The sequence below is a fragment of the Lacerta agilis genome, chromosome 8 (assembly GCF_009819535.1).
Source record: "Lacerta agilis isolate rLacAgi1 chromosome 8, rLacAgi1.pri, whole genome shotgun sequence".
NCBI classification, from domain to species: domain Eukaryota; kingdom Metazoa; phylum Chordata; class Lepidosauria; order Squamata; family Lacertidae; genus Lacerta; species Lacerta agilis.
In genome coordinates, this window is record NC_046319.1 from 76,307,775 (window position 1) to 76,331,103 (window position 23,329).

The 23,329-nt window shown below is 46.8% G+C and overlaps 2 protein-coding genes across 3 annotated transcripts; one reads left to right on the forward strand and one right to left on the reverse strand.

The window, feature by feature from the left end:
• Positions 1-1,896: 1,896 nt before the first annotated feature.
• On the reverse strand, positions 1,897-9,738 carry SELENOW (selenoprotein W). Of its 2 annotated transcripts, none has more exons than XM_033158412.1 (6): positions 9,655-9,738; positions 6,518-6,542; positions 5,604-5,657; positions 4,215-4,289; positions 2,997-3,114; positions 1,897-2,359 (listed from the first exon to the last, which is right to left on the reverse strand). In XM_033158412.1, the coding sequence occupies exons 1-5, from the start codon at positions 9,681-9,683 to the stop codon at positions 3,040-3,042; spliced, it is 258 nt and encodes an 85-aa protein (XP_033014303.1). In that variant the 5' UTR covers positions 9,684-9,738; the 3' UTR covers positions 1,897-2,359; positions 2,997-3,039. The 2 variants fall into 2 exon arrangements, with proteins under 2 accessions (XP_033014303.1, XP_033014302.1); XM_033158411.1 differs by having other exon boundaries at positions 1,897-2,362.
• A 9,101-nt stretch (positions 9,739-18,839) lies between these two features.
• On the forward strand, positions 18,840-22,774 carry LOC117052437 (homeobox protein Nkx-2.4-like). Its single transcript, XM_033159359.1, has 2 exons — positions 18,840-19,101; positions 22,030-22,774. The coding sequence occupies exons 1-2, from the start codon at positions 18,843-18,845 to the stop codon at positions 22,572-22,574; spliced, it is 804 nt and encodes a 267-aa protein (XP_033015250.1). The 5' UTR covers positions 18,840-18,842; the 3' UTR covers positions 22,575-22,774.
• Positions 22,775-23,329: the final 555 nt, after the last annotated feature.

Genomic DNA, 23,329 nt, shown 5'->3' on the forward strand with positions numbered 1-23,329 from the left:
TTACTATTTTATCATTTTTCTTCTGCAGCTTTTATTGCTAATCCTGCTTGCAATAGTCCACAAAAGCTCTCCACAATTCCCCTACACTTCTTGGCAATACAGTGGTACCTCAGGTTACAGACTCCGCTAACCCAGAAATAACGCTTCAGGTTAAGAACTTTGCTTCAGGATAAGAACAGAAATTATGCTCTGGCGGTGCAGCAGTAGCGGGAGGCCCCATTACCTAAAGTGGTGCTTCAGGTTAAGAACAGCTTCAGGTCAAGAACAGACCTCCGGAATGAATTAAGTACTTAACCAGAGGTACCACTGTAGTTTATCATTGCCCCCAACACACTACAAAGGACTGCACTTGAAACTGTTAATTTGTGAGGAAGTCAAAGTGCTCAAACCAAGTACCCTGCTTCTCGGGAATTTTAGTTTGGTTAAGCAATTTAGGAATGGGATTTTTCCTGCTTTTAAGCAGCAGGGTGCACACAGTCCTATGCATACAGTACCGTACCATACCATAATGGTACTACGTAACTGAGGAGAGCCACCACCTCCTCAGCTCCATTCCCAGCTCTCTTGTTATGACAAAAACCAAGAGCAATTTCATTTTGCTAGGCTCTGAAGGAACCACTTAATTCCTGCTTTGTAAGCAGCTTAGTACCCAAGTGATGGCATTCTGTTGGCACAGCAACGGCAGACCAGAGCTTCACGTAAGCCTCACAGTCGGGGACCTAAGAGCTCTTGCTCAGTATTTAAATTTGAGATTTAGCCCTTAAGCATTCTATAATAGGTACAAATTGTGAGCCAAAACGTGCACCAAGCTGATTAGTGCCCTTTAAAATGAAATTTTGGACGAAACATGCACTGGCAAAATCAGTGGGAAGCTTCAATATACCAAGCAAGATATAGATAATTTAAGGTAGAGCCCCTCTTGCTCCAGCAGCACTCCATACTCCTGATTTTACTTACAATGCTTCTCAATGTTTCTTCCAACTATGGAAAAAGAGGTCATGTTACTATTTATAAATACAATTCAATGTTTTTCTGATTACAGCAGACGTCACACATTTATGAAGATTCGAAATCAAATTTCACACATGCCTTAAGGGGAGGAAGAGATAAGTATTTATTTGCAGAGTTTTATTCATCCCAATAACCCTATGGTGGTCTTTAGCACTTGGATCTCTTTTCAGAAGAGGGTATACAGGCTACAAGAAGTTACGCTTTCACTTTACGGGGATGGGAGAAGATAAACTACAAAACCTCAATCACAGGATGAAATGGGCATGGAATACAAGGCAGCCATTCATCCATGTCACTCATATAAGCTCAGCTTTGATCTACGGTGGCTTAAGACCTTAATCTGGAAATAATGATATTAATTTATTATTTGTACCCTGCCCATCTGACTGGGTTGCCCCAGCCACTCTGAGCAGCTTCCAACATACATAACGTAATAAAACATTAAACCTTAAAAAGCTTCCCTATACAGGGCTGCCTTCAGAGGTCTTCCAGAGGTTGTATAGTTTCTTATCTCCTCGACATCTGATGGGAGGGCGTTCCACAGGGTGGGTGCCACTACCAAGAAGGCCCTTGGTGCTGGATCTCCGTTCCCGGGCTGAACGACGGGGGTGGAGGTAAATTATAAAAGGTTAAAATATTGGTGTAAAAATGTAGATATCTTATGCCTCACCTTTGTGTAGTTAAGCACAAATATGCAAGAGAATAAATTGTTTCCACACAGGTTACAACTTGAAATGTATTTTATTGGATGGCAAATGGATTCAACTTTTTTTTCCATCTTGCAACGTGAAAATCGGGAGTGGGGTGGGAAAGGAACAAGAAAGAATACTCAAGTTGCATGTTTTCGGCCTACAGAGTCGGTTAAATGAAAAGGTAAATTTTGGGGGGTGGAAAAGGAATCGGATTCCACCATGTTGTGTAAGCACTGTGTAAGCGTATTTTAAGTTGCCAACTCACAGAAGGCAAACGCACCCAAGAGCATTCCGTGATCTAAGAAGCCAGAACAAGTTGTTTGTTGAGAGGGCTCTACAATGCCTACCCTCCACTGAGATCCAGAATCAGAGTTTCCACCATTAGTATATCTGATTAAAACAAGAACTACAGAGAAAGCACACACTGAATACACAACACCACGGTGTTAGGCACTGTAGTTGCTGGGCCCCGCCCAGGCCAGCACACAGGTGTCAAAAGTGCATCTTATTCAGAGCTCAAATTCTCCCATCAGGCTTTGCTCAAGCTGGCATCCTACGCAAGGGTTTTCAGGCAACTGCCAGGTGTCGGGTGACGTTTCAGCAGCTCCCGTCATCAAGCGCTCGGCCAAGGTGAACAAAACGGATTTTTCTTTGAGCTTCTGAGCAAGGAAGAGAAAGACAATGCGGTTATGTGATTTTGCTGCTGGAAGTGCACATGAGCAACTGCTCCCCCAAGCTGCCACCCACTTGCCCCGCCAGCTATGCTAAATGCTTCAAGCGTGGCACGTAAAGAGGGCAGAAGATGCTATTGTATGCAGCCTGACAAAAGACTGCATTCCCCATATGTAGGTGTGGATTAGAACTCTGCACATGCTCAGAGACATGCCCCAAGGATGCTGATCAGCAAAATCAAAAGATCACTTGATTTTGAGCTGCCACTGACTCACATAGCTGTTTTTGGTTCACGCTATTAGCAAGACAGGACAAAACCATTTAGAAGTATACATTCTAGCCAAATGTAGGCTTCAAATCAGTATCAGACAAAGTAATTTGGCATCATCACGTAGATACACCCCCCTAACTAGGGTATTAAGCAGGCCCAGCAGTAGAGAGACCTGATCATAATGGGAGTGTGCCTACTACAGTTTTTGAGAAAGCCTAGCCCAACTGAACAATATTGCAAGCACTAGGGTGAAAGAGCAGTTTGATCCTAGTACAGACCCCACCGTGGAGCCAAGACTTTTGACAGCACATGTATTACAGGCAGAAATATTTACGGGTTGTTGTTTTTACCTCTGCTAAGCATTAAGCTGTTGGTGCATTCTTCTAGCCGTCCTTATGCCAAGGCGGCTTTGATGGCCATGATTATCTTCTTCAGCTTGGCACTATCATCTACAAAGCCATCTCCATTCTGGCAGAAAGAAAGAAAGAAAAAGAAAGGTCAGAAAAGGAAGTCCCCATCCCACCTGTCTAAAAAAGTTTCAGAAGCTACCAGCTTGATCATTGTCCGCCTAGGGCTCCTTTACAGTGTAGGGTCAGATCGATGCCACGAGGACACAGAGTTGGTACACACTGGTCTTTGGGTGCTACATTACGATGCAACTGTAGAGTTTATTTATGCCACTCGCAGAATTTGGCTTCTCAGCGCAGAAGTTCTTTTTTCCTTTTTGAACTCTTAGATTTGCACTTGCCCAAAGCCCTGTATAGGGAAGTTTTTAATGTTTAGTGCTTTATTAAGTTTTAGTATGCGCTGAAAAGATGAGCAGGGTACAAATAATATTATTTTAGCTTAGTTTTTTTTTATTATAGGACAAGCTGCATTCTTGCCTGCTTGATAATTTGTTCTTTATTTTCATCCACTTCATCTAGAAATCCCTTGCCAGGAAGCATCCCAAAGCAATTTAACAATAAAAAACTTATATAAATAAAATGTTTAGGCCCATATGGATTAGATAAACACCTCCACTTTGCCTGCTTGTGTTTTTTTTTCTGGGGGGGGAATAACAAAGGACTATGAGGGCATTTAAGTACCAGCTTCTGCCTGAAGCTGCAGACCAACAATACCCGAAGGGCTACAAGCTAATAAATTGGCTTAAGATGGTATTTAAGATAGCAAATTTAAAACATGCACACACCTCTCTGAAAATTCCCCCATCTTGAAGAGAGAAACCCACCAACCCAGCAAATAATCTAAAACCTCTACAGTTCAAGTTACAGGTAGGTCGCTGTGTTGGTCTGCCATAGGCAAAACAAAATAAAAAAAAAAATTCCTTCTAGTAGCACACACGAAAGCTCATACCAATAACAAATTTAGTTGGTCTCTAAGGTGCTACTAGAAGGATTTTTTTTATTCTACAGTTCAGAGAGAGAGAGGCAAAATATTGTAAGGTTGCCAAATTGTGTTTTCTAGTGTCGGAGAGTAACCTGCAACCACTCCCCACCTTGCATAGCTATGTGCTCAAGAATTGGCCTTCCACTGTCTTCCCAAGCAGGGCTCCCAGAACGGCTCACCTTTTTGGAATGCACAAGCTTCCCAGCCACCATGACTTCAAACCATCCTGTGACCTCACGAGTCCCTTCGCCAATCTAGGTAGAAAGCGGTGGGAGGGGATGAAACCACCTTAAGGAGCCATTGCGCGTCTTGGATAATCATTAGATGCAAGCACGCCACAATTTCTTCAAGCGTTTCTGGACAGCGACAGGAGTCGCCTAGCAGCATTGCCTCCCCATTCACCCAGCCCTCCCACGTGCAGGATGTCGCCAGACCATCTACTGCGACATCTCCTGTGCACCTCAGAAGACGACTGGGGCATGCTGGAGGCAAGAAGATGGGTTCCTTTTCTTTAGGGAGAGTACAAACCCAACAATTAGTTGGTCATTATTTAGTTCTCAGATCACAACATCTTATTTCCCAAGCTGCCAAGAACGGCAGCCAAGCTGAACGTTTGATATAAGGTTGCTAAGCATGGCTATGCGTGGGATCTTTTCCCACTGAACTTTACCAAGGAAGAAAGCTCTAGGTGCTTTTTAGGGAGGGATAGGAGTTTGGGGGCAGGGAGAACCAGAGTTGCACGTAAAATGTACTCAGCAGACAGTACTGGGTGTAGATGGAGGAATCCGGTGTTGCCTCAGTTCTGTTTAGGGACGCGGGTGGCGCTGTGGGTTAAACCAGAGAGCCTAGGGCTTGCCGATCAGAAGGTCAGCGGTTCGAATCCCCGTGATGGGGTGAGCTCATGTTGTTCGGTCCCAGCTCCTGCCCACCTAGCAGTTCGAAAGCACGTCAAAGTGCAAATAGATAAATAGGTACTGCTCTGGCGGGAAGGTAAACGGCGTTTCTGTGCGCTGCTCTGGTTCGCCAGAAGCGGCTTAGTCATGCTGGCCACATGACCCGGAAGCTGTCTCCAGACAAACGCCGGCTCCCTAGGCCTATAGAGCGAGATGAGCGCCGCAACCCCAGAGTCGTCCGCGACTGGACATAACGGTCAGGGGTACCTTTACCTTTATTAGTTCTGTTTACAGAATTAATGACCTAGCCAGCTGAATCATCAGCCTAGAACACAGTCAACACCATCCTGGGTATTGAAGTTGAAGGGGACGATCTGGAGCATGGAGATCTTTGCCAAAGGTAGCCACTGGTTTACAGTGGTTTCTGCAAAACAAGTCAGGACATGCAATGCCGCAGGTTTTCAGTCCATACCAGGTGCTTTTGTTGAGGGTGTGTGTGTGTGTCAGGGCCCCGGAGGGCCTTGAGTTAAAGTGTATCTTGCATTCCACGCTAAGAGGCAACCGAAATGCCCAATTCCTTCCCTCCTGCTGCTTAAATCACCACGAATCGCCATAAATTGCATGGGTCGCAGGTCAGCAAGACGACTTGTGGTAGCAGCACCTGGATCCACTCACCATTTCCAGCTTGCCCGGAAACTCCTTTTCGAGTTCCTTCTTGAGCTGCTGATACTACAAGCAAGAGGAGGAGGGAGAAGTTGTTTAAGAGTTCAGAAACATCGACTCACAGCTGTGGTTATCAGAGAAAGTTAAAGCCCTCCCTAAGCACTCATGGACTGGTTGGACACAGAGAGATGCTGGGAGGCACCAGCTGGGGAACCCCAAGGGAAGAAGGCTCAGAGCCAGGGGTGTGGTGGTGGGATGATGATGAGTGGTCAGAGGGAGAAGCCCGGGAAAAGGAGGTGTCAGAAGCTGAAGAGGTAACAGGGCTTAGTGAGCAGGGAGAATCTGTGGCAGAAAGTAGTCCAGAATCAGAATCAGGAGAGGAGGGAGGCCTATGCTTTGCATTGCCAACAGCTCAGACTCAACCCCTGTGCTCAATTAGCACATGCAAGCCATGAGAAAGGCTGTGGTTCTGCAGCAGAGCACATCTTTGAGTGCTAAAGGTCCAAGGATCAATCCCGGAAATCTCCAGGTACGGCTGGAAGAGAAACACTATCCATAACCCTGGAGAATCACTGCCGGTCAGTGTCAAGAATACTGAGTATAAGGCAGCTTCCCATGTTCTGTAGGATGCAGAAAGATCCAGATCAATTTGAGGGGACCTTCCCTCCCAACCGCCTTTCCTCCAGATGCTGGCGTTTTCTGTTCTCTACCAGCGGAACCGTCATAGCCCAGCCCAAAATTAGAAACCCTGGAACCGAAATATGTGGTGCACTAATACAGGCATGACTCTACTGTGCTAGCAAATATTGCTTGGGTCCTGCAATAACTGCTGCACCATATCCAACCAGCAGTTACTTTTGGTTCTTTCAGCCAGGCTGCAGACCAGATGTGTTTTTGCTACAAATCAGGCAGAAGGATCTACTCACCTTGGGACTGTATCCTCAGGCCCCACTACAAGAAAAGTAAAAAAAAAAGCAAGCATTACTGCAACATCACATTGAGCACCAAGCAAAGATGGAAATTGTGGCTGCACTACAACTCCCATAATCTCCACTCACCGGCCATGAACTGGGTTCTGTAGTCACCAGGCCACCTGCAACTAGTCAGATCCCTTAACCAGCTCCCCTTCTGTCTAGCAATCAAATGGAGCCAGGAAAATAACTTCTATGGGTCCCTACAACTTTTGATCCCATTAAAGTTTCAATCCACTTTTCCAGATGCCCTCCATGGCTAGCATGAAAGAGCAGGCGAGCTAACATTTATGGACTCATTTACAAGGTCGACTAACAGATTGTAACAGTGTTGTTGTTCAGTCGTTCAGTCGTGTCCGACTCTTCGTGACCCCATGGACCAGAGCACGCCAGGCACGCCTATCCTTCACTGCCTCCCGCAGTTTGGCCAAACTCAGGCTAGTTGCTTCGAGAACACTGTCCAGCCATCTCATCCTCTGTCGTCCCCTTCTCCTTGTGCCCTCCATCTTTCCCAACATCAGGGTCTTTTCTAGGGAGTCTTCTCTTCTCATGAGGTGGCCAAAGTACTGGAGCCTCAACTTCAGGATCTGCCCTTCCAGTGAGCACTCAGGGCTGATTTTTTTAAGGATGGATAAGTTTGATCCTCTAGCAGTCCATGGGACTCTCAAAAGTCTCCTCCAGCACCATAATTCAAAAGCATCAATTCTTCAGCGATCAGTCTTCTTTATGGTCCAGCTCTCACTTCCGTACATTACTACTGGGAAAACCATAGTAGCTTTAACTATATGGACCTTTGTCGGCAAGGCAATGTCTCTGCTTTTTAAGATGCTGTCTAGGTTTGTCATTGCTTTCCTCCCAAGAAGCAGGCGTCTTTTAATTTCATGACTGCTGTCACCATCTGCAGTGATCATGGAGCCCAAGAAAGTAAAATCTCTCACTGCCTCCATTTCTTCCCCTTCTATTTGCCAGGAGGTGATGGGACCAGTGGCCATGATGTTAGTCTTTTTTTGTAACAGTACAGAATAGCTTTTCTTGATACTGAATCCAAGGGCAAAGTTAAGAGCCCTGTGTTCTGCTTACTCACTTCCAAGAGGTGAAACATCACAGACAGCCTTGGTAACTTAAACCAGACAATGCCCACAGCCCTTCAAACAGGCATATTCAGGAAGACTCTCAGAAGCAGGAGGTAGAAGACAGTTTATATGTCAGCGAGATCAGGTGTCGGATCCAAAACTCTCTCTTTCATGCCACTGAATAGGACCATTAAACAGGTGCCTAGCTGGCTAGAGCCCGACTTTTTCAAAAGTTATGACCAAGTACATCTGCAGACCTCAAGTTCAAAGCATCATTTGAAGTTTTGTAAAGAAGAGGAAGCCACTAAAAACAAGGAAGGTTTGGGGATCCATTTTCACTTTTGTAATTCTCCAAGTTTCTAATAAACATTTCCATTGCTTGGGTTTTCTTTTTTATGGTGAGCAAAGAATTTCTTGAATTACCATATGACCACTGACAGCTACATTTATGAAGACAACCGGCCAGTGACACACCATGCACAGCTTAACATGGGGGCCTTCATTTGTCTATCTGTGGGAATGTGGACATCAACGGCGGATTCATGTCAAGCACCGTACAAAACTGCTCGCATCAATCTAAAGAAGTGGACTCTGCTAGTCCAACATTTCCCCAACTTGTGGGTCACGACTCACAAGTGGGGCCTAAAGCCTGTGCAAGTGGGTCATTGGGCATTACAAATAAACCCAAAATAATTATTGCTTTTAATCCTTAACTCGTGTAGAGAGAGATACCTCTTCCAATTTTGCTTTCCTGGCTGTGTTGACACTTGCAACACAGAGAGGCTTGAGGCTTACATTTAAACACTTGGGACTTGCTCTCTAGCAGAAGATCCAGTGATCTGGTGCTCATACAGGGAGTTGTTTTGACTGAGCTGCCTGCGCATCAGAGGCAACCTGTAACCGTCACTCAAAACTAATGAACTGTTGCCAGATCTGGTGCCAGGATTAGCCAACTGTGCTCCGAAGTTTGCTTAGTCAAAATTTGTCCGCTACTTTCCTGCTGAAGAAACAGAAGTTTGAGCAACGCCACTGAATGCTCTCTCTGTGCAAAAAGGACACCACATTGAACTGTCCTGTGATAGGGATCCTCGATGTTACATTTCTGGAAGTGAGGCTACCCAAATCTTGGCTTCATGTTACCTACTTTACCCAGTTACCACTGAATATCCTGAGTTTACTGCTACTACCCTTTGGTAGCACAAATCTTAGAGAGACACGCTTTCCAGCAATTACTGTTCTTCTGCAATCAGATACCATGTGTTCCCTTAAGAAATATATATAATCCTGAAAAACTTTGTAAGTACTATAAATATTTCAACAAAGCTGCACATTAATAGGGGCATTTAGTACACTTCAGTCTGGATTATATAACAAGTTATAAATGCAATTAAAATGCATGAAACAGAGCTGCCAAAGTACCAAGATCCAGAATTCATGTTGCAATAAACCGATGGGTCACCCATACCAAGTGACTTTGGGCTTCTGAGTCGCCATACTCAAGAGGTCCCTAGTCCACGAAACGACCAACCTTCAATCAAGAGGTGCCATAGGAATCTCCCTCCCCAGGTTACCCAAACACCCACAGGCAGAGAAACCGGCTTGTCTGAGGCCTTCCTTTGCCATTTTCACTGTCGTCTACGGAGAGATCTTGCTCTAGAAGTAACAGCAAGACCACCACCGCAGCAACGAAGGAAACGACTTCGAGAGGCGTGGCGCCATCAGCCTGCTCGGCAGCAAACCCCAACGCGGAACCTTGCGGGGTTAATATTGAGCATCGGAGGGCTCGAGTCTCCTTCGCCACATGCACGAGGCAAATGGATGATGCAGTAGCATAAAGCTTATACAATAGTAAAATAGTAGAAAATAGTAGAAAAATCTGTTCGCCTTTTAAGGAATGGCCCGTTCAGACGAACAGCGTTCCCAGCAATCAAATAAAATGAAGGCGGAGAGGAGCACAATAACCGCAGCAGCAACAATAGCAAATATATATATATATATATTCTTGCAATGGCTTCTTACCAATACACCACCTTGATTTTGACATGCATGGCGACGGTGGACACTGTGGCTCTACCAGCAGCAGGAGATGCGCAGTTCAGGCCTCCAACGTTCTACTTCGGAACCTTGCTGCAAGGAGTATTTTATCTCGACGTTCGGACGACACCACTGTGACCGCGAAAGTAGGGGAGGCGGGAAATGGGGAAACCACCCTCTTTTCCATCTTCTCTTTTCCGCATCTCCCTCCCCCGCCCCCACCTCCTCCATATAACAGGCACCAGCGCGCAGACACAATTGTGCCGGCCGCTCGAGACCATTAACTAGAAAAAGGAGCAGAAGAATACCACCTCTCTTTCCTCCCCCCCTTCTCTTGTTATGGTATCGTCCCAACCCCGCCGCGACCAGACACTAGGAGGCCGCGGCTCGCAGGTGCAAAGCGAGGGTTTCACGTGTCGCCGGGCCCGCAAAGGAAAAAAGAGCTTGGAAAATCGACAGGGTTACAATACGGCCTGTTATTTTATTAAAAGCGCCTGGTTAGCAACTAGCGGGAACATTCTGGAAGGAAGGAAAGACTTTGGCTCTGCAACATTAAGCAGTTGAGTGGTGAGAGGCGGCTCCTAAATAACCCGAACGCGTGTTAAAAGCCAACCATGCTTGAACTTGGAGCGAGGGATACGCAGAGAGCAAAAATGGCACAGTCTGTGGTTCTCCAGATGTTGATCTGACATTGCATGGGCAATGCTCAGGAATGGTAGGAAGGGCAGCCTGTAACATCTGATTTTTCACAGCCCTCTGCAGAAATAATCAAATTTTATGGGCTTGGCCTGTTAATTCCAGTGGAACATACTTACAAGCAAGGCTATGATCCTTTAGCCCAATCCTATGCATACTTGTTGTTGTTGTTGTTGTCGTCGTTCAGTCGTGTCTGACTCTTCGTGACCCCATGGACAAGGGCACCCCAGGCACCCCTATCCTCCACTGCCTCCCGCAGTTTGGCCAAACTCATGCCAGTCGCTTCAAGAACACTGTCCAACCATCTCATCCTCTCTCGTCCCCTTCTCCTTGTGCCCTCCATCTTTCCCAACACCAGGGTCTTTCCCAGGGAGTCTTCTCTTCTCATGATGTGGCCAAAGTACTGGAGCCTCAACTTCCGGATCTGTCCTTCCAGTGAGCACTCAGGCCTGATTTCCTTCAGAATGGATAGGTTTGATCTTCTTGCAGTCCATGGGACTCTCAAGAGTCTCCTCCAGCACCGTAATTCAAAAGCATCAATTCTTCGGTGATCAGCCTTCTTTATGGTCCAGCTCTCACTTCCATACATCACTACTGGGGAAACCATAGCTTTAACTATATGGACCTTTGTCGGCAAGGTGATGTCTCTGCTTTTTAAGATGCTGTCTAGGTTTGCATACTTAGAATAAATTTCTTAGAAGTAAATTCCATTGATGCTTTTACTGCTGTGATTACTGCTGTCTTATATTTTCATGTACACCACCCAGGTTTTGGCAAATAGGTTTGGGGTTTATGGGGGTGTGTTAGGGGAGGGGTAGCACCTCTGGTGGGGGGCATGTGCTCCTTCTGGGGTGGTTTGTCTACCATTGGTCCCCACCCTGCACTCAGCTCTCACCCATGGTTCCAAGAAGCTGTGTCAGCCGCACTCCAGGAATGGCTTCAACTGGCTGCCCAAAACAGGTAGCCAGACAGGCTCTGACAGATTGAGCAGATGAGACCAAGAGTGGATCCAACAGTCAAGAGGGGTGTTTTCTGCACATGCTGGAGGAAGATCTTCTCAAGAAATCAGAAAACCTAAGTAACTGGAAGTTACTAGGGAAATTTGCTGGGACAAATGACATCCCATCAATCCCACTTCATGCCAGATCACAGATGTGAAGTCTTAACAGCATGAGAAATGGCAGAAAACAACATCAAGCACACACCACTTGTTGCTCAGGCCCGAGGGAACAAACTTGTACTTTTCCGTGCTGTCTTGGCTGTTAGCACTGAACCTCGCAGTTCCCATATTCGGCCAGATTCAGCTGACATCTTTAATTCACACATGGTTTTCTTGATTTCTTCATGCCTGTGTTGTCCTTTAGCGAAAGCGCAGAGTTTCCACCCTGAATCACTGGAACAGATAGTGCCGTGCTTTCGCCCAGCCTGTTAGTGGAAACAAGCGTTTTGTTTGCACCACACAGAATACGCACCTGGTTTGCAGGAGAGGTTAGTCGGGTGGAAGAGCTGAAAAATATTTCAGAAAGTACATGGAACACAAATTTTCACAGCCCTCTAGCAGCTATGGCAGCTCATTGGCCAGAAGTAATGGATTTAGCTCTCTGGAAATGGATAATGGATTCTCACCAAACTAAGCCTCCTTGATCAAATTATACACGGGGAAGGTTAGTTTGGTCAGTATACACTCAATTTCACCCATCTGAAACCAAAGGGGCCCACTGGTTGCCACATGTGAAATATATCGACATTATTTTCAGTTCCCCCAACACACTATATTCATAGAATCAATAGTGTCGGGGAACTAAATGCAATGCGTTTTGATCAGCCGCACCTCCAGTGGGGAGGAAGGGGAAGGGGCCAGCTGGGAGAGGAGAGGGCTCGGGGATGCTGCTGAGAGCCCCAACACCTCACCTCGCTCTGCTGGTCAGGAGGGAAGCACACCAGTTCCGGCACCCTAGTTGCGCAGAGGGATGAAACGCAAGGAGGGTAGGAGGAGATTTGGGGTGCTGAGGCTCTTATGTTGGGGAAGGAGCCAGAAGGGGCCACTCCCGGATTCTGCCAGCGACTGAGACAGACATGCTTTTTGTAGCTCTGCACTGTAAATTTTTGTTGTTCAGTCGTTCAGTCGTGTCCGACTCTTCGTGACCCCATGGACCAGAGCACACCAGGCACGCCTATCCTTCACTGCCTCTTGCAGTTTGGCCAAACTCATGTTAGTAGCTTCGAGAACACTGTCCAACCATCTCATCCTCTCTCGTCCCCTTCTCCTTGTGCCCTCCATCTTTCCCAACATCAGGGTCTTTTCTAGGGAGTCTTCTCTTCTCATGAGGTGGCCAAAGTACTGGAGCCTCAACTTCAGGATCTGTCCTTCTAGTGAGCACTCAGGGCTGATTTCTTTAAGAATGGATAGGTTTGATCTTCTTGCAGTCCATGGGACTCTCAAGGGTCTCCTCCAGCACCATAATTCAAAAGCATCAATAAACTGCCAAAAGACTTTTTGGGTTCCTGCTTCGTTACTCGTAAGCACCATCACGTGAACCTTACACATAGATTTGTAGAGTTGGAAGGGACCCCAAAGGTCCTCTAGTCCAGTGTTTTTCAACCACTGTTCCGCGGCACACTAGTGTGCCGCGAGATGTTGCCTGGTGTGCCATGGGAAAAATTGAAAAATTACTTTATATATAGTCAATATAGGCACAGAGTTAATTTTTTAAACATTTTTTAACATTTTCTAATGGTGGTGTGCCTCGTGATTTTGTTCATGAAACAAGTGTGCCTTTGCCCAAAAAAGGTTGAAAAACACTGCTCTAGTCCACCCCTTGCAATACAAGAATCTCAGCTAAAGCATCCATGGCAGACGGCCACCCAACCTTGCTTAAAAACCCCCAAGGAAAGACAGAAATGAGCAGAGAACATTACCATAGCTGTGTCAGTTGTTTCCCCCTTTCTGGTTATGTGGGAAGAGGGTGGAGAATTGAGCATTGCACTCATGTACGTGCAAAAGGGCATAATGTGCCTTTATCCATAACAGGTCAGGGCAGGGCTATGATTTGCTCTAGATCTGTGATTGAAAGCCGAGTTTGTTGCATAAAATCAGCTTGGCATTTCCCTTATGCACAGATGTTACCCGATTAGTTGTGCTGGGGTGTGGCTGATTTATTGTGGCACATCAAAGTCGAACAGCAGAAGCAGAAGCGGCTGTTGTCCTACAAGGTATGCGTGTCTTGCGTGACAGTTCTGTGAATCAAAAGCAGAGGCAGACCACAAACGAGGGGCTATGTCATCTTTCATTTGCAAGCCAGGATCATGAGATCAAAGCGCAATCCTGGATGCCAGGCCAGTTGTTACCAGGCCTGACTGCCCTGGTAAAACTCTTCAAGTATACAGTATATAAGCAAGCCATTTATGTCCAGAGAGTCTGTAAAGTCAATGCCAGCAGGAATCAGAAACCAGGAAATGGGTTTCTACCCCCTCCTAGTGGACCCACAGAAAATAACATGGCTCCCCTTTGACACCTTTTTTCCTAAGCTGATGCCCTCCAGAGACAATGGGGTGTTAAGGGAGGGGTAGTGCACCTGGTGGGTGACACATCATGCTCCTTCTGGGGTAGTTTGTCCCCCTTGGGCCCCACCCTGCAGTCAGCTCTCCATGTAAATAGTTTTTATTTTATTTTAACTAAGTACAAACCATAAGTTGTTACAATAGATTTACAAATAAAAATTATAGAATAATAAAAATTAAATCACACAAAACATTTAAATTTCAATTCCATGCACTTCCCTTCTTTCATATTATGTCTTCCTTATATCTTACATCTATACTTCGCACGTCAAATTGCTTACCACACATTTAAATTTCCCCCTCTACACCATTCTCATTATTATACCAATCCCACTTCCAAATTATATATCCTCCCATGTTACATATTTTCGCCTTCTGACATTTATTTATAATACCTTCTTCATTCTTATACGCCGTGAGTTATATATCAATATTCACGTCTTGCATACCTTATCCAAATATTCAGTAAACTTTCCCCATTCTTTTCTAAACATTTCATCCCCCTGCTGTCTGACTCTCATTGTCATTTTTGCAATTTCCATATATTCTGTGATTTTCTGTTGCCATTGCTGCACAGTTGGTATTGCCTTTTGTTTCCAGACCTGTGCCAGCAGTAGTCTCGCCCCTGTTGTGGCATACAAAAAGAACTTTTGATCAGAGTTCTTAATCTCTGGTCCTACCATTCCTAGGAGGAATGCCTCTGGTAATTTTTTAAAAGTATATTTAAATATTTTTTTGAGTTCATTGTAGATATTTTCCCAATACTGCTTTACTAAATCACATGTCCACCACAAATGGAAAAACTCCCCGTCCTTCACCTCACATTTCCAACAATATTTACTTCCTATTTTATATAATTTCATTAATTTAATTGGAGTGAGATGCCAACGGTACATCATTTTATACAAGTTTTCCTTCAGTGATGTGCACGCCGTAAATTTCATACTGATGTTCCAAAGTCTTATCCATTTAGCAAATTCGATATTATAGAAGCAGTCAGTGTGCGACAGCAGCCACAGCCCAGGAAACAACTCCGACTGGCCGGTTAAACCACGTGAGGGTAGCCGATGGGTCTCAAACTCTCCATGAGTTATGGACTTCCCCTGCATGTGGAGACAGGCTCTGGCAGATGGAGTGGATGAGACTAAGGGTGGGTCCAACGGTCAAGAAGGCGGTTTCTGCACAGGTTGTAGAGGGAAGTGGGGAGCAGATGGGGCTCATCAGCCCCGTCTAGGTAACTAGGAAAAATCTCATCCTAAACCCGGAATCAGCAAACTTTTTCTGCAGGAGGCCAGTCCACTGTCCCTCGGACCTTGTGGAGGGCCGGACTATCTATCTATCTATCTATCTATCTATCTATCTATTAAAGGTAAAGGGACCCCTGACTATTCGGTCCAGTCACGGATGACTCTGGGGGTGCGGCGCTCATCTCGCTTTATTGGCTGAGGGAGCTGGCATACAGCTTCCGGGTCATGCGGCCAGCATGACTAAGCAGCTTCTGGCGAACCAGAGCAGCGCACGGAAACACCATTTACCTTCCCGGCGGAGCGGTACCTATTAATCTACTTGCACTTTGACGTGAATCATAGAATCATAGAGTTGGAAGAGACCACAACGGCCATCCAGTCCAACCCCCTGCCAAGCAGGAAACACCATCAAAGCATTCCTGACAGATGGCTGTCAAGCCTCTGCTTAAAGACCTCCAAAGAAGGAGACTCCACCACACTCCTTGGCAGCAAATTCCACTGTCGAACAGCTCTCACTGTCAGGAAGTTCTTCCTAATGTTTAGGTGGAATCTTCTTTCTTGTAGTTTGAATCCATTCCCCCATGTCCGCTTCTCTGGAGCAGCAGAAAACAACCTTTCTCCCTCCTCTATATGACATCCTTTTATATTGTTGAACATGGCTATCATATCACCCCTTAACCTTCTCTTCTCCAGGCTAAACATACCCATGCTTTCAAACTGCTAGGTTGACAGGAGCTGGGACCGAGCAACGGGAGCTCACCCCGTCACGGGGATTTGAACCGCCGACCTTCTGATCGGCAAGCCCTAGGCTCAGTGCTTTAACCCACAGCGCCACCCGCACCTAATTCCTATGCACACTGCGAGGGGTGCAAGTAGACCTCCTCCCCACACACACCCCAGCCAGCAGCCGCCTTCTCGGTTTGTCGCTTTCCTCATTCACCAAAGGGCTAGTGGCGCGAATGGGCTTCCTCCCTGCCTAGAGAAAGAAAGAAGGCGCTGCATTTACCTTCCTTGGGGCTGCTACCGCCGCTGCTTCTCGTGAAGTGGGTAGGCAGAGCGAGCTCGTCCACTTCGCTCTCTGTCCCACAGCGATGGCAGAGTCCGGCAGTCCTCTGGACAAGCGCTTCCCAGCTTAGGGAAGGAGGCAGGGAGGCTGCAGGATCCCGTCAGAGCCTTGCGCCAAGGTGGTCCCTGGCCTCTTAAGCAGCCCTCAGCTTTTGTGTCTGGGGTCTGGGTTGTGGGGCCAGTGGGTCTTTGTACCAGCATCTCTTTTCCTGGAAAAAAGCACTGGTGACAATGCTGTTAATTTGTGGTCTATATGATTTGGTGGTTCTTGAATACTATTTTTCCCCTGCTTATTTTTATTCCTTTGTTCCCAAGCTGTGGGATTGAAAATATTCAATTCAGATTGGGCAATGAGTATTGTAAAAAAATAAATAAATAAACAACCAGTTTGTTAGAAAACCATTAAAATGACACACTCAGCAAAAACCAGGTGACATTTAAGAACTTTGTTAGATACCCAGAAGCTGCTAGTCATCCTAAAACTTTTGTTAAAGTTCAGTTCCTCTCTCTCCTCAGTGGCATTTTGCCGGAGGGCTTCAGCCAGGAAGAACTCCAGGTCCAGCTAGCTTCTGTCCTGGCTGGCCTGAAGAGCTGGAATTTTGATTGCTAAGAACTGGAAAGGTGAAGAGCTCCCAACAATAGAAGATTGGCAGATGAATTTAATTGACTATATGTAACTCGCAGAACTGACCGCGAAACTCCAAGACCAGAGGGAGGAGAAGGTGCAAGAAGAGTGGAAGAAATTCAAAGACTATTTGAAACAACGTGAAAAGTTGGATATTTGAAGTGAGATCAGTGAATATAATAGGTGATAGCTATACAATGTTAGGTTAAAATAGTGTATAAGAAGTTAAGATTGTATTTTTTATATTAGATGTTATGGTTAAGAATAAATTGATTGAGATAAGATAAGATGTTAGTTTAAGATTAAGAATATTGGTGAATGAGTGTTAAAATAGTTATAAAGTTACTAAAGTAAATTCGAATTGAACGCAGAAGAGAGAACGTGAGGAAGTCCCCTAAGTAAGAATTGGAAATAAGGTTAAAATAACTATATTGGTGTATTCCTGTGTTCCGGTGGGGTGTTAAGTATGTATTTGTTTTATTTGATTGTTATTTGTATTTTGTAGTGTGTTTGTATTTTATGTAGTATGTATGTTTTTATTTGTTGTTTTGTGTGGAAATACCACTAAATTCTTTATAAAAAAAATTAAAAATATATAGTTGAAGTGAAAAGGGACAAGAATTGTTTAATGGTTCCCTTTTTTTGCATTTGTTTAAAAACCAATAAAAAGTTGTTGTTCAAAAAATAGGGAGGGAAGAATGGCATGAAGAGAAATGTCTAAACCAATAGAGGGTATTCAGAACTGTTTCAGAAAAGTGGTCCAGAAACAGGCAAATGTGGCCGTTCTTTTTACCTACAAACCTAGGACACCGGCATCTTTGCAAGAGAGAGGCGGCCAGCTGACATTTTGGGCCAGCTGGGCCCTTTCCCCCTCACCACCTCCTGTGAGAGGATATTTATTTGCCAGGCTCCATGTGGACTTTCAAAAAGTCCCTGGGAAAATTGATCAATATCTTAGTGCATTTCCCCCCAATAGACACACACACACACACACAAACACAAAACACACCCTGTATGTCATTTTGCCGAATGTACACCTTTTTGCAATGCCATTTCCCTAAAACAATGCCTTTGCGCAGGTTAATACATGCATTTCCACCTTCTTGTTGTCGTAGTTACAGCATCTGCATTCTTAAATAGATCTTTGTGTACTGTTTTAATTCTATGAGTGTTCGATTACTTTTTAATGATCACCTTTAAAAAAAAAAAATCAGAAGCAGATTCTACTAATTCCATCACAGCTACAGCTTAAAGAATTGTGAACGTCATTTGAAATTGTCCGATCTATCGCTGCTCCTTGGAGGAATCCAAAGTCCCGCAATTTATACAATAGTTAGCTTTGCTCAAGTCATTTGGTTCATGGGGCACCACTGCCTTGTTTGCTGACCACGGGGCATCCTCCCCTTGCTCTGGGGCTTCCGAGATCTCAGCAGCCACGGCCCGCTCGCAATTATGCCAACTTTGCAGCCATGAGGACTAGAAACTTGATTAAAAATACAAAAACGAAATCCCGCACCCAATGTCCGGCCATCCGGGTAGTATGCCTGGAGACAGCAGGCCTCGTCGCGGACAGGTAGGCCCTACCTTTGTCTGCGGTGATGCCAGCGAGATGTCCCAGGTTAAAGGTTCGGGAACTGAGCCTCCCCTCTCGCCAGCGGGCAGTTTTCAAACCAATTCACCGCTTCCATTAACTTGGACTGTCTGCTTCTTTGCTCCTGCTGTTTGGTTAGACTCCTGCAGAGGAGGGGCTGGCTCCTTCGCACCCACCCACTCCACCTCCATTGCGGTAGGTGGAGCACTTAAATCCCTGATAACGCGCAGAGTTTAAGATAAAAGGAGGAGAAGGCCCCTTGAATCACCACCGCTGCGGAGTCCATCTGGAGAGGGGTGGGAAAGAATAGCAGGTCAAGAGTTGGAGGGGGGATAACTCAGCGCCCAGCTCTAAATCCTCCATCTTTTTGGGGGGAGGGTCCGTCCACATGGAGGACCTCAAAGCATTTGCTGCAGAGGCACTGGAAGATTATGCCCAGTTTATGCCCGGCACCCACCAGCCTGCTTTGGGGGGCTCCAGGTTCTCCATTGGCAACTGCCTGCCTCCGAACTCCATGCTGGGTTGCTACCCAGGGACATTCCCAGGCCCAGCAGAGCTGCCCGCCTACCCGCAGGAGAACTTCAGGAACGGGGTGGCCCACGCAGAGTGGTACGCCTCTGGCACCGCGGACGCACCCTACCCTTCATGTAAGTGATGTGCCCTCTTGGCTGTCAGATGGGTTGCTGTTGTTAACTTTTGCAAGCAAAATGTCTGTTGGGTAGGGCAGCTTGCGTGGGGCTGTCGGCGGGCTTCTGAACTGCCAAGTGCAGAAACGTGGCAGAAAAACGCTCTCGGAGGAGGCTGCCCGTCGCACCCCTGCAGGAGTTACGAACGTGAGAAGAGCCTGCAGCTGGATCAGCCAATGGCCCACCTAGTCCAGCATCCTGTTCTCGTAGTGGCCAGCCAGATGCCTGTGGGAAACCCGAGGGACCTCAGCTGTCTCTTCCCTCCTGTGGATCTGAGTGTGCAGGGAGAACAGAGCCATCAGGTCTAGTAGCCATCGATAAGATTTCTTCATGAATTTGTCCAATCCTCTTTTCAAAGCCATCCACGCTGGTGGCCGTCCCTGCCTCTTGTGGCTGGGAGTTCCACAGTTTAACTACGCTCTGCATGAAGAAGGGCTTTCTTTTATCTGTCCTAAATCTTCCAGGTTCGCTCTGGGCTTGCCACCTTCCAACCAGGAGTGGGGCCTTGGCTCGATGTGGCAAGGAATGCCTCTTACACACTCAAAAAGCCAACCCCCTATTTTTGAAGCTACAATTTGAACCCCCCCCCCCCCCGCTATCAGAAGTTAGGGGAACCCTGCACTGGAACGGGTCAGCTAATGTCGGAAAGTTGTTATTATGGATGAAGGGAGTGTGGTGAAGTGGTTAGACTGTTAGACCAAAGAGTCCTGGTTGCTTACTGGGTGACCTTGAAACAACATAGGAAGCTGCCTTTTACCGAGACAGACCAATGGCCTAGCTCAGTAATGTCTACACAGGTTGGCAGCAGCAGCAGCAGCAGCAGCAGCAGCAGCTCTCCACAGTTTCTGCTTGCAACATCCTGCTTGCAAAGCCTGCACTCTGATCTACGGCCTGTCCTCTGCCTGGGCCTAGCCTTCCTCGCAGGGCCGTTGTGAGGACAGAAAGCACTCTGTGCTCCTTGCAATAAAAGTTAGGACAACCCGATAGGTGACAAATACACATTATTGTATGCAACTGAATCTTACATACTAAAATCAAACTCATCTTTCTTATGTCTATTTGTATGTAGTCAGAACAGCACCTTCCACCACCCAAGAGGGAAGTATCAGTCGGCTTGGGGGAACCCCAGATTTGTGGGGAAACACATTAAGGGGGACTCCCCCCTGCCCCCCCAAACCCAGCCCTATGACAACTGAGCATGCTCAGTGGCTTGGGATGCTGATTGTGGGTTTTGCACATGGGAAGAAACTGAATGGAGTGGAGTATTTCGCTTTGGATAGCTCAACTGGTAGAGCACGAGACTCTTACCCTCAGGGTCGTGGGTTTGAGCCCCACGTTCGGCAAAAGATTCCTGCATGGCAGGGGGTTGGACCAGATGTCCATCGGGGTCCCTTCCAACTCCACGATTCTATGATTTAAAGCATATTCTTTCCCACAAAGAAAGGGGCCAGTAGAGCTACAATTCCCAGCACCCACAACAAGCTACAATTCCCAGGGTTATTTCGGGGAAATAATGTCAGCTTTTGTCCTGGTTCCCCGGAGTCATCTGTTTGGCCGCTGTGAGGACAGGACGCTGGACTAGGTGGGCCATTGGCCTGATCCTGCAGCCAGGCTCTTCTTGTGAAAGTCCAGTATCCGTCGCATTGGAAAATGGTGCCAGTTTTGCCGGCAGAAAGCCAAGCATCCTATTCTTACAGATTAAACGCTTAAAGCACTCGAGTTCCCCCAAAGAATTCTGGCAACCGTAGCTTCCCTCTCATAGAGCTAAGATTTCCTTGACCTACTGAACCCCACAGGATTATTTGGCAGAAGTCGTGCGCTTTTTAAGGTGCAGTGAAAATGAATATATGGCGTTATCAGCACCGCATGCTAAGCAGTCGAGCTAAAATGAGGACCAGGCTTTTGATGGCCGGATAAAGCGCATCACTTTTGTTGAATTAACCAAACTAAATAGTTTCAACTAGATTTTGAAAAGTTGCACAATCACTTCTTGCTGTTTTGAATTTTATTGTGCTTCCTTGGTGAGTCATGCAAACCGCTATTCCGAACGATGCTTTTACTGGGCAGGGGTCACTGCAGATGAATTTATGGGACTAAGAGAGTGACGGTCTGAAAAAAGTTACAGGTGGGTAGCCGTGTTGGTCTGCCATAGTCAAAACAAAATCAAAAATTCTTTCCAGTAGCACCTTAGAGACCAACTGAGTTTGTTCCTGGTATGAGCTTTCGTGTGCACGCACAGTTCTTCTGTTTCAGTGTATCTGAAGAAGTGTGCATGCACACGAAAGCTCATACCAGGAACAAACTCAGTTGGTCTCTAAGGTGCTACTGGAAAGAATTTTTGATTTTGGTCTGAAAAAAAACAAGGAATTGCTACTTTAAACATATAGTGTGGATCTGCAAGGATCCACAAGCTACGAAGAGCTCCCCCCCAAAAAATGGGACTCTGCATTTTATTATTATTATTATTATTATTATTATTATTATTATTATTATTATTATTATTATTTGATTTCTACACCGCCTTCATCTGAAGATCTCAGGTTGGTTCACAAGATAAAAAGACAGCCGTACCTTGGATCCCGAACGCCTTGGTACTCGGATGTTTTGGCTCCCAAACGCCACAAACCAGGAAAGTGGTTGTTCCGGTTTGCGAACATTCTTTTGGAACCCGAGCATCTGACGGGGCTTCCGCAGCTTCTGATTGGCTGCAGAAGCTTCCTGCAGCCAATCAGGAGCTGTGATTTGGTTTCTGAACGTTTTAGAAGTCCAGCGGACTTCCGGAACGGCTTCCTTTCGGCTTCCAAGGTACGATTGTACAGGATAATTTTTGATTCTCAACGACAGCCTGACTCGCTCTCATTCTTTCTTCTCCCCACCCCCCACCCCCAGTCCCCAGGTATGTGGGGACATCCGGGTTCAGCGTAGCCGGAGCCGACTGCCTGGGCTACATTGGCGAGGTGATCAAGCCGCCCTCGTTCTTCACCGGGAACCCGTCCAAAAGGAAGCGCCGGGTGCTGTTCACCCGGGCCCAGGTACACGAGCTGGAGAAGAGGTTCGAGGTGCAGAGGTACCTGACAGCCCCAGAACGTGAGCACTTAGCCACCGTCACCCGCCTCACCCCCAACCAGGTGAAGATCTGGTTCCAGAACCACCGGTACAAGATGAAGAAGCAAGGCAAGCAACAGGACCCGAAGGCCGACCCGGCGCAGGAAGCACACCGAACCTGCGACAACGGTGTGGTTCCACCACACCCAGGGGGCTACGGTTTTGCCGGGTCTCTGATGGAGGAGAAGGCCTTGGTAGGGCCTCCTTATCCCTTCCCCGGACTCGCACCCAGCAGCCAGAGCTTATCCGCCAGCCCCAGTTCCAGCGCCGACTCTCAGCCCGGCGCAAAGGCTGCAGAAAGCAGGCTTGCGTTCGGCAAGCCATGGTAGCCGATGGAAGAGGAACGAGATTGGACCATTTGATGGCACGAGAGGCTGTGCTGTGCACCCGACAGCCCACGCAAGGGGCTGCCTTGTCTTGTTGCACCGGTAGCACCCAGTGGACGGAGGCATCAGGTGTGACTTGTGTGCCGTCAGGCTGGCCGCTCTGAAACCAGCTAAGATTTGCTTTTCTGCTACAGTACCAGGTCAGGGCTGGACGTGGCAAGACTGGAGCCAGGGCAAAACCTGCTTGGTGTCAGGAGGGAGCCAGCACTAAATCACACCGTGCAAGTTGGAGTGGACTCTTTATTGACAAAAATGGGATCTGCTCAGGCCTAGTGGGCAAAGCAACTTATCTCTGGCAGGTCTTGCCCCCATAAAGCAGTTGCTGAAAATCCCCGCATCCCCACAGCTGCCTAAGTCCCTTCCTCTCTAGGTTTTCTCCCAAGCAATCAGAGACTGCTCCTGTGTGAAGTGAACATCTCCGCCCTCTGCATGCCTCTCCTGGTTCTGCAAGGAGCTTCAGGGGAAAGGGGAGCTTGTCACAGCAGGAGCGGGGAAGCTCCCTGGTTTCTTCACCAGCCTGACTCATCTCTGCCTCTTGCCCACCCCTCCTCTCCAGCCTTTTCTTCTGCCTCTGATCTGATTCTGGACTCTGATTCTGGACTGCTTTCTGCCACAGATACTCTCCCTGCTCACTAAGCCCTGTTACTCCTTCAGTTTCCGACACCTCCTCTTCCCAGTCTTCTCCTTTGGGCCACTCA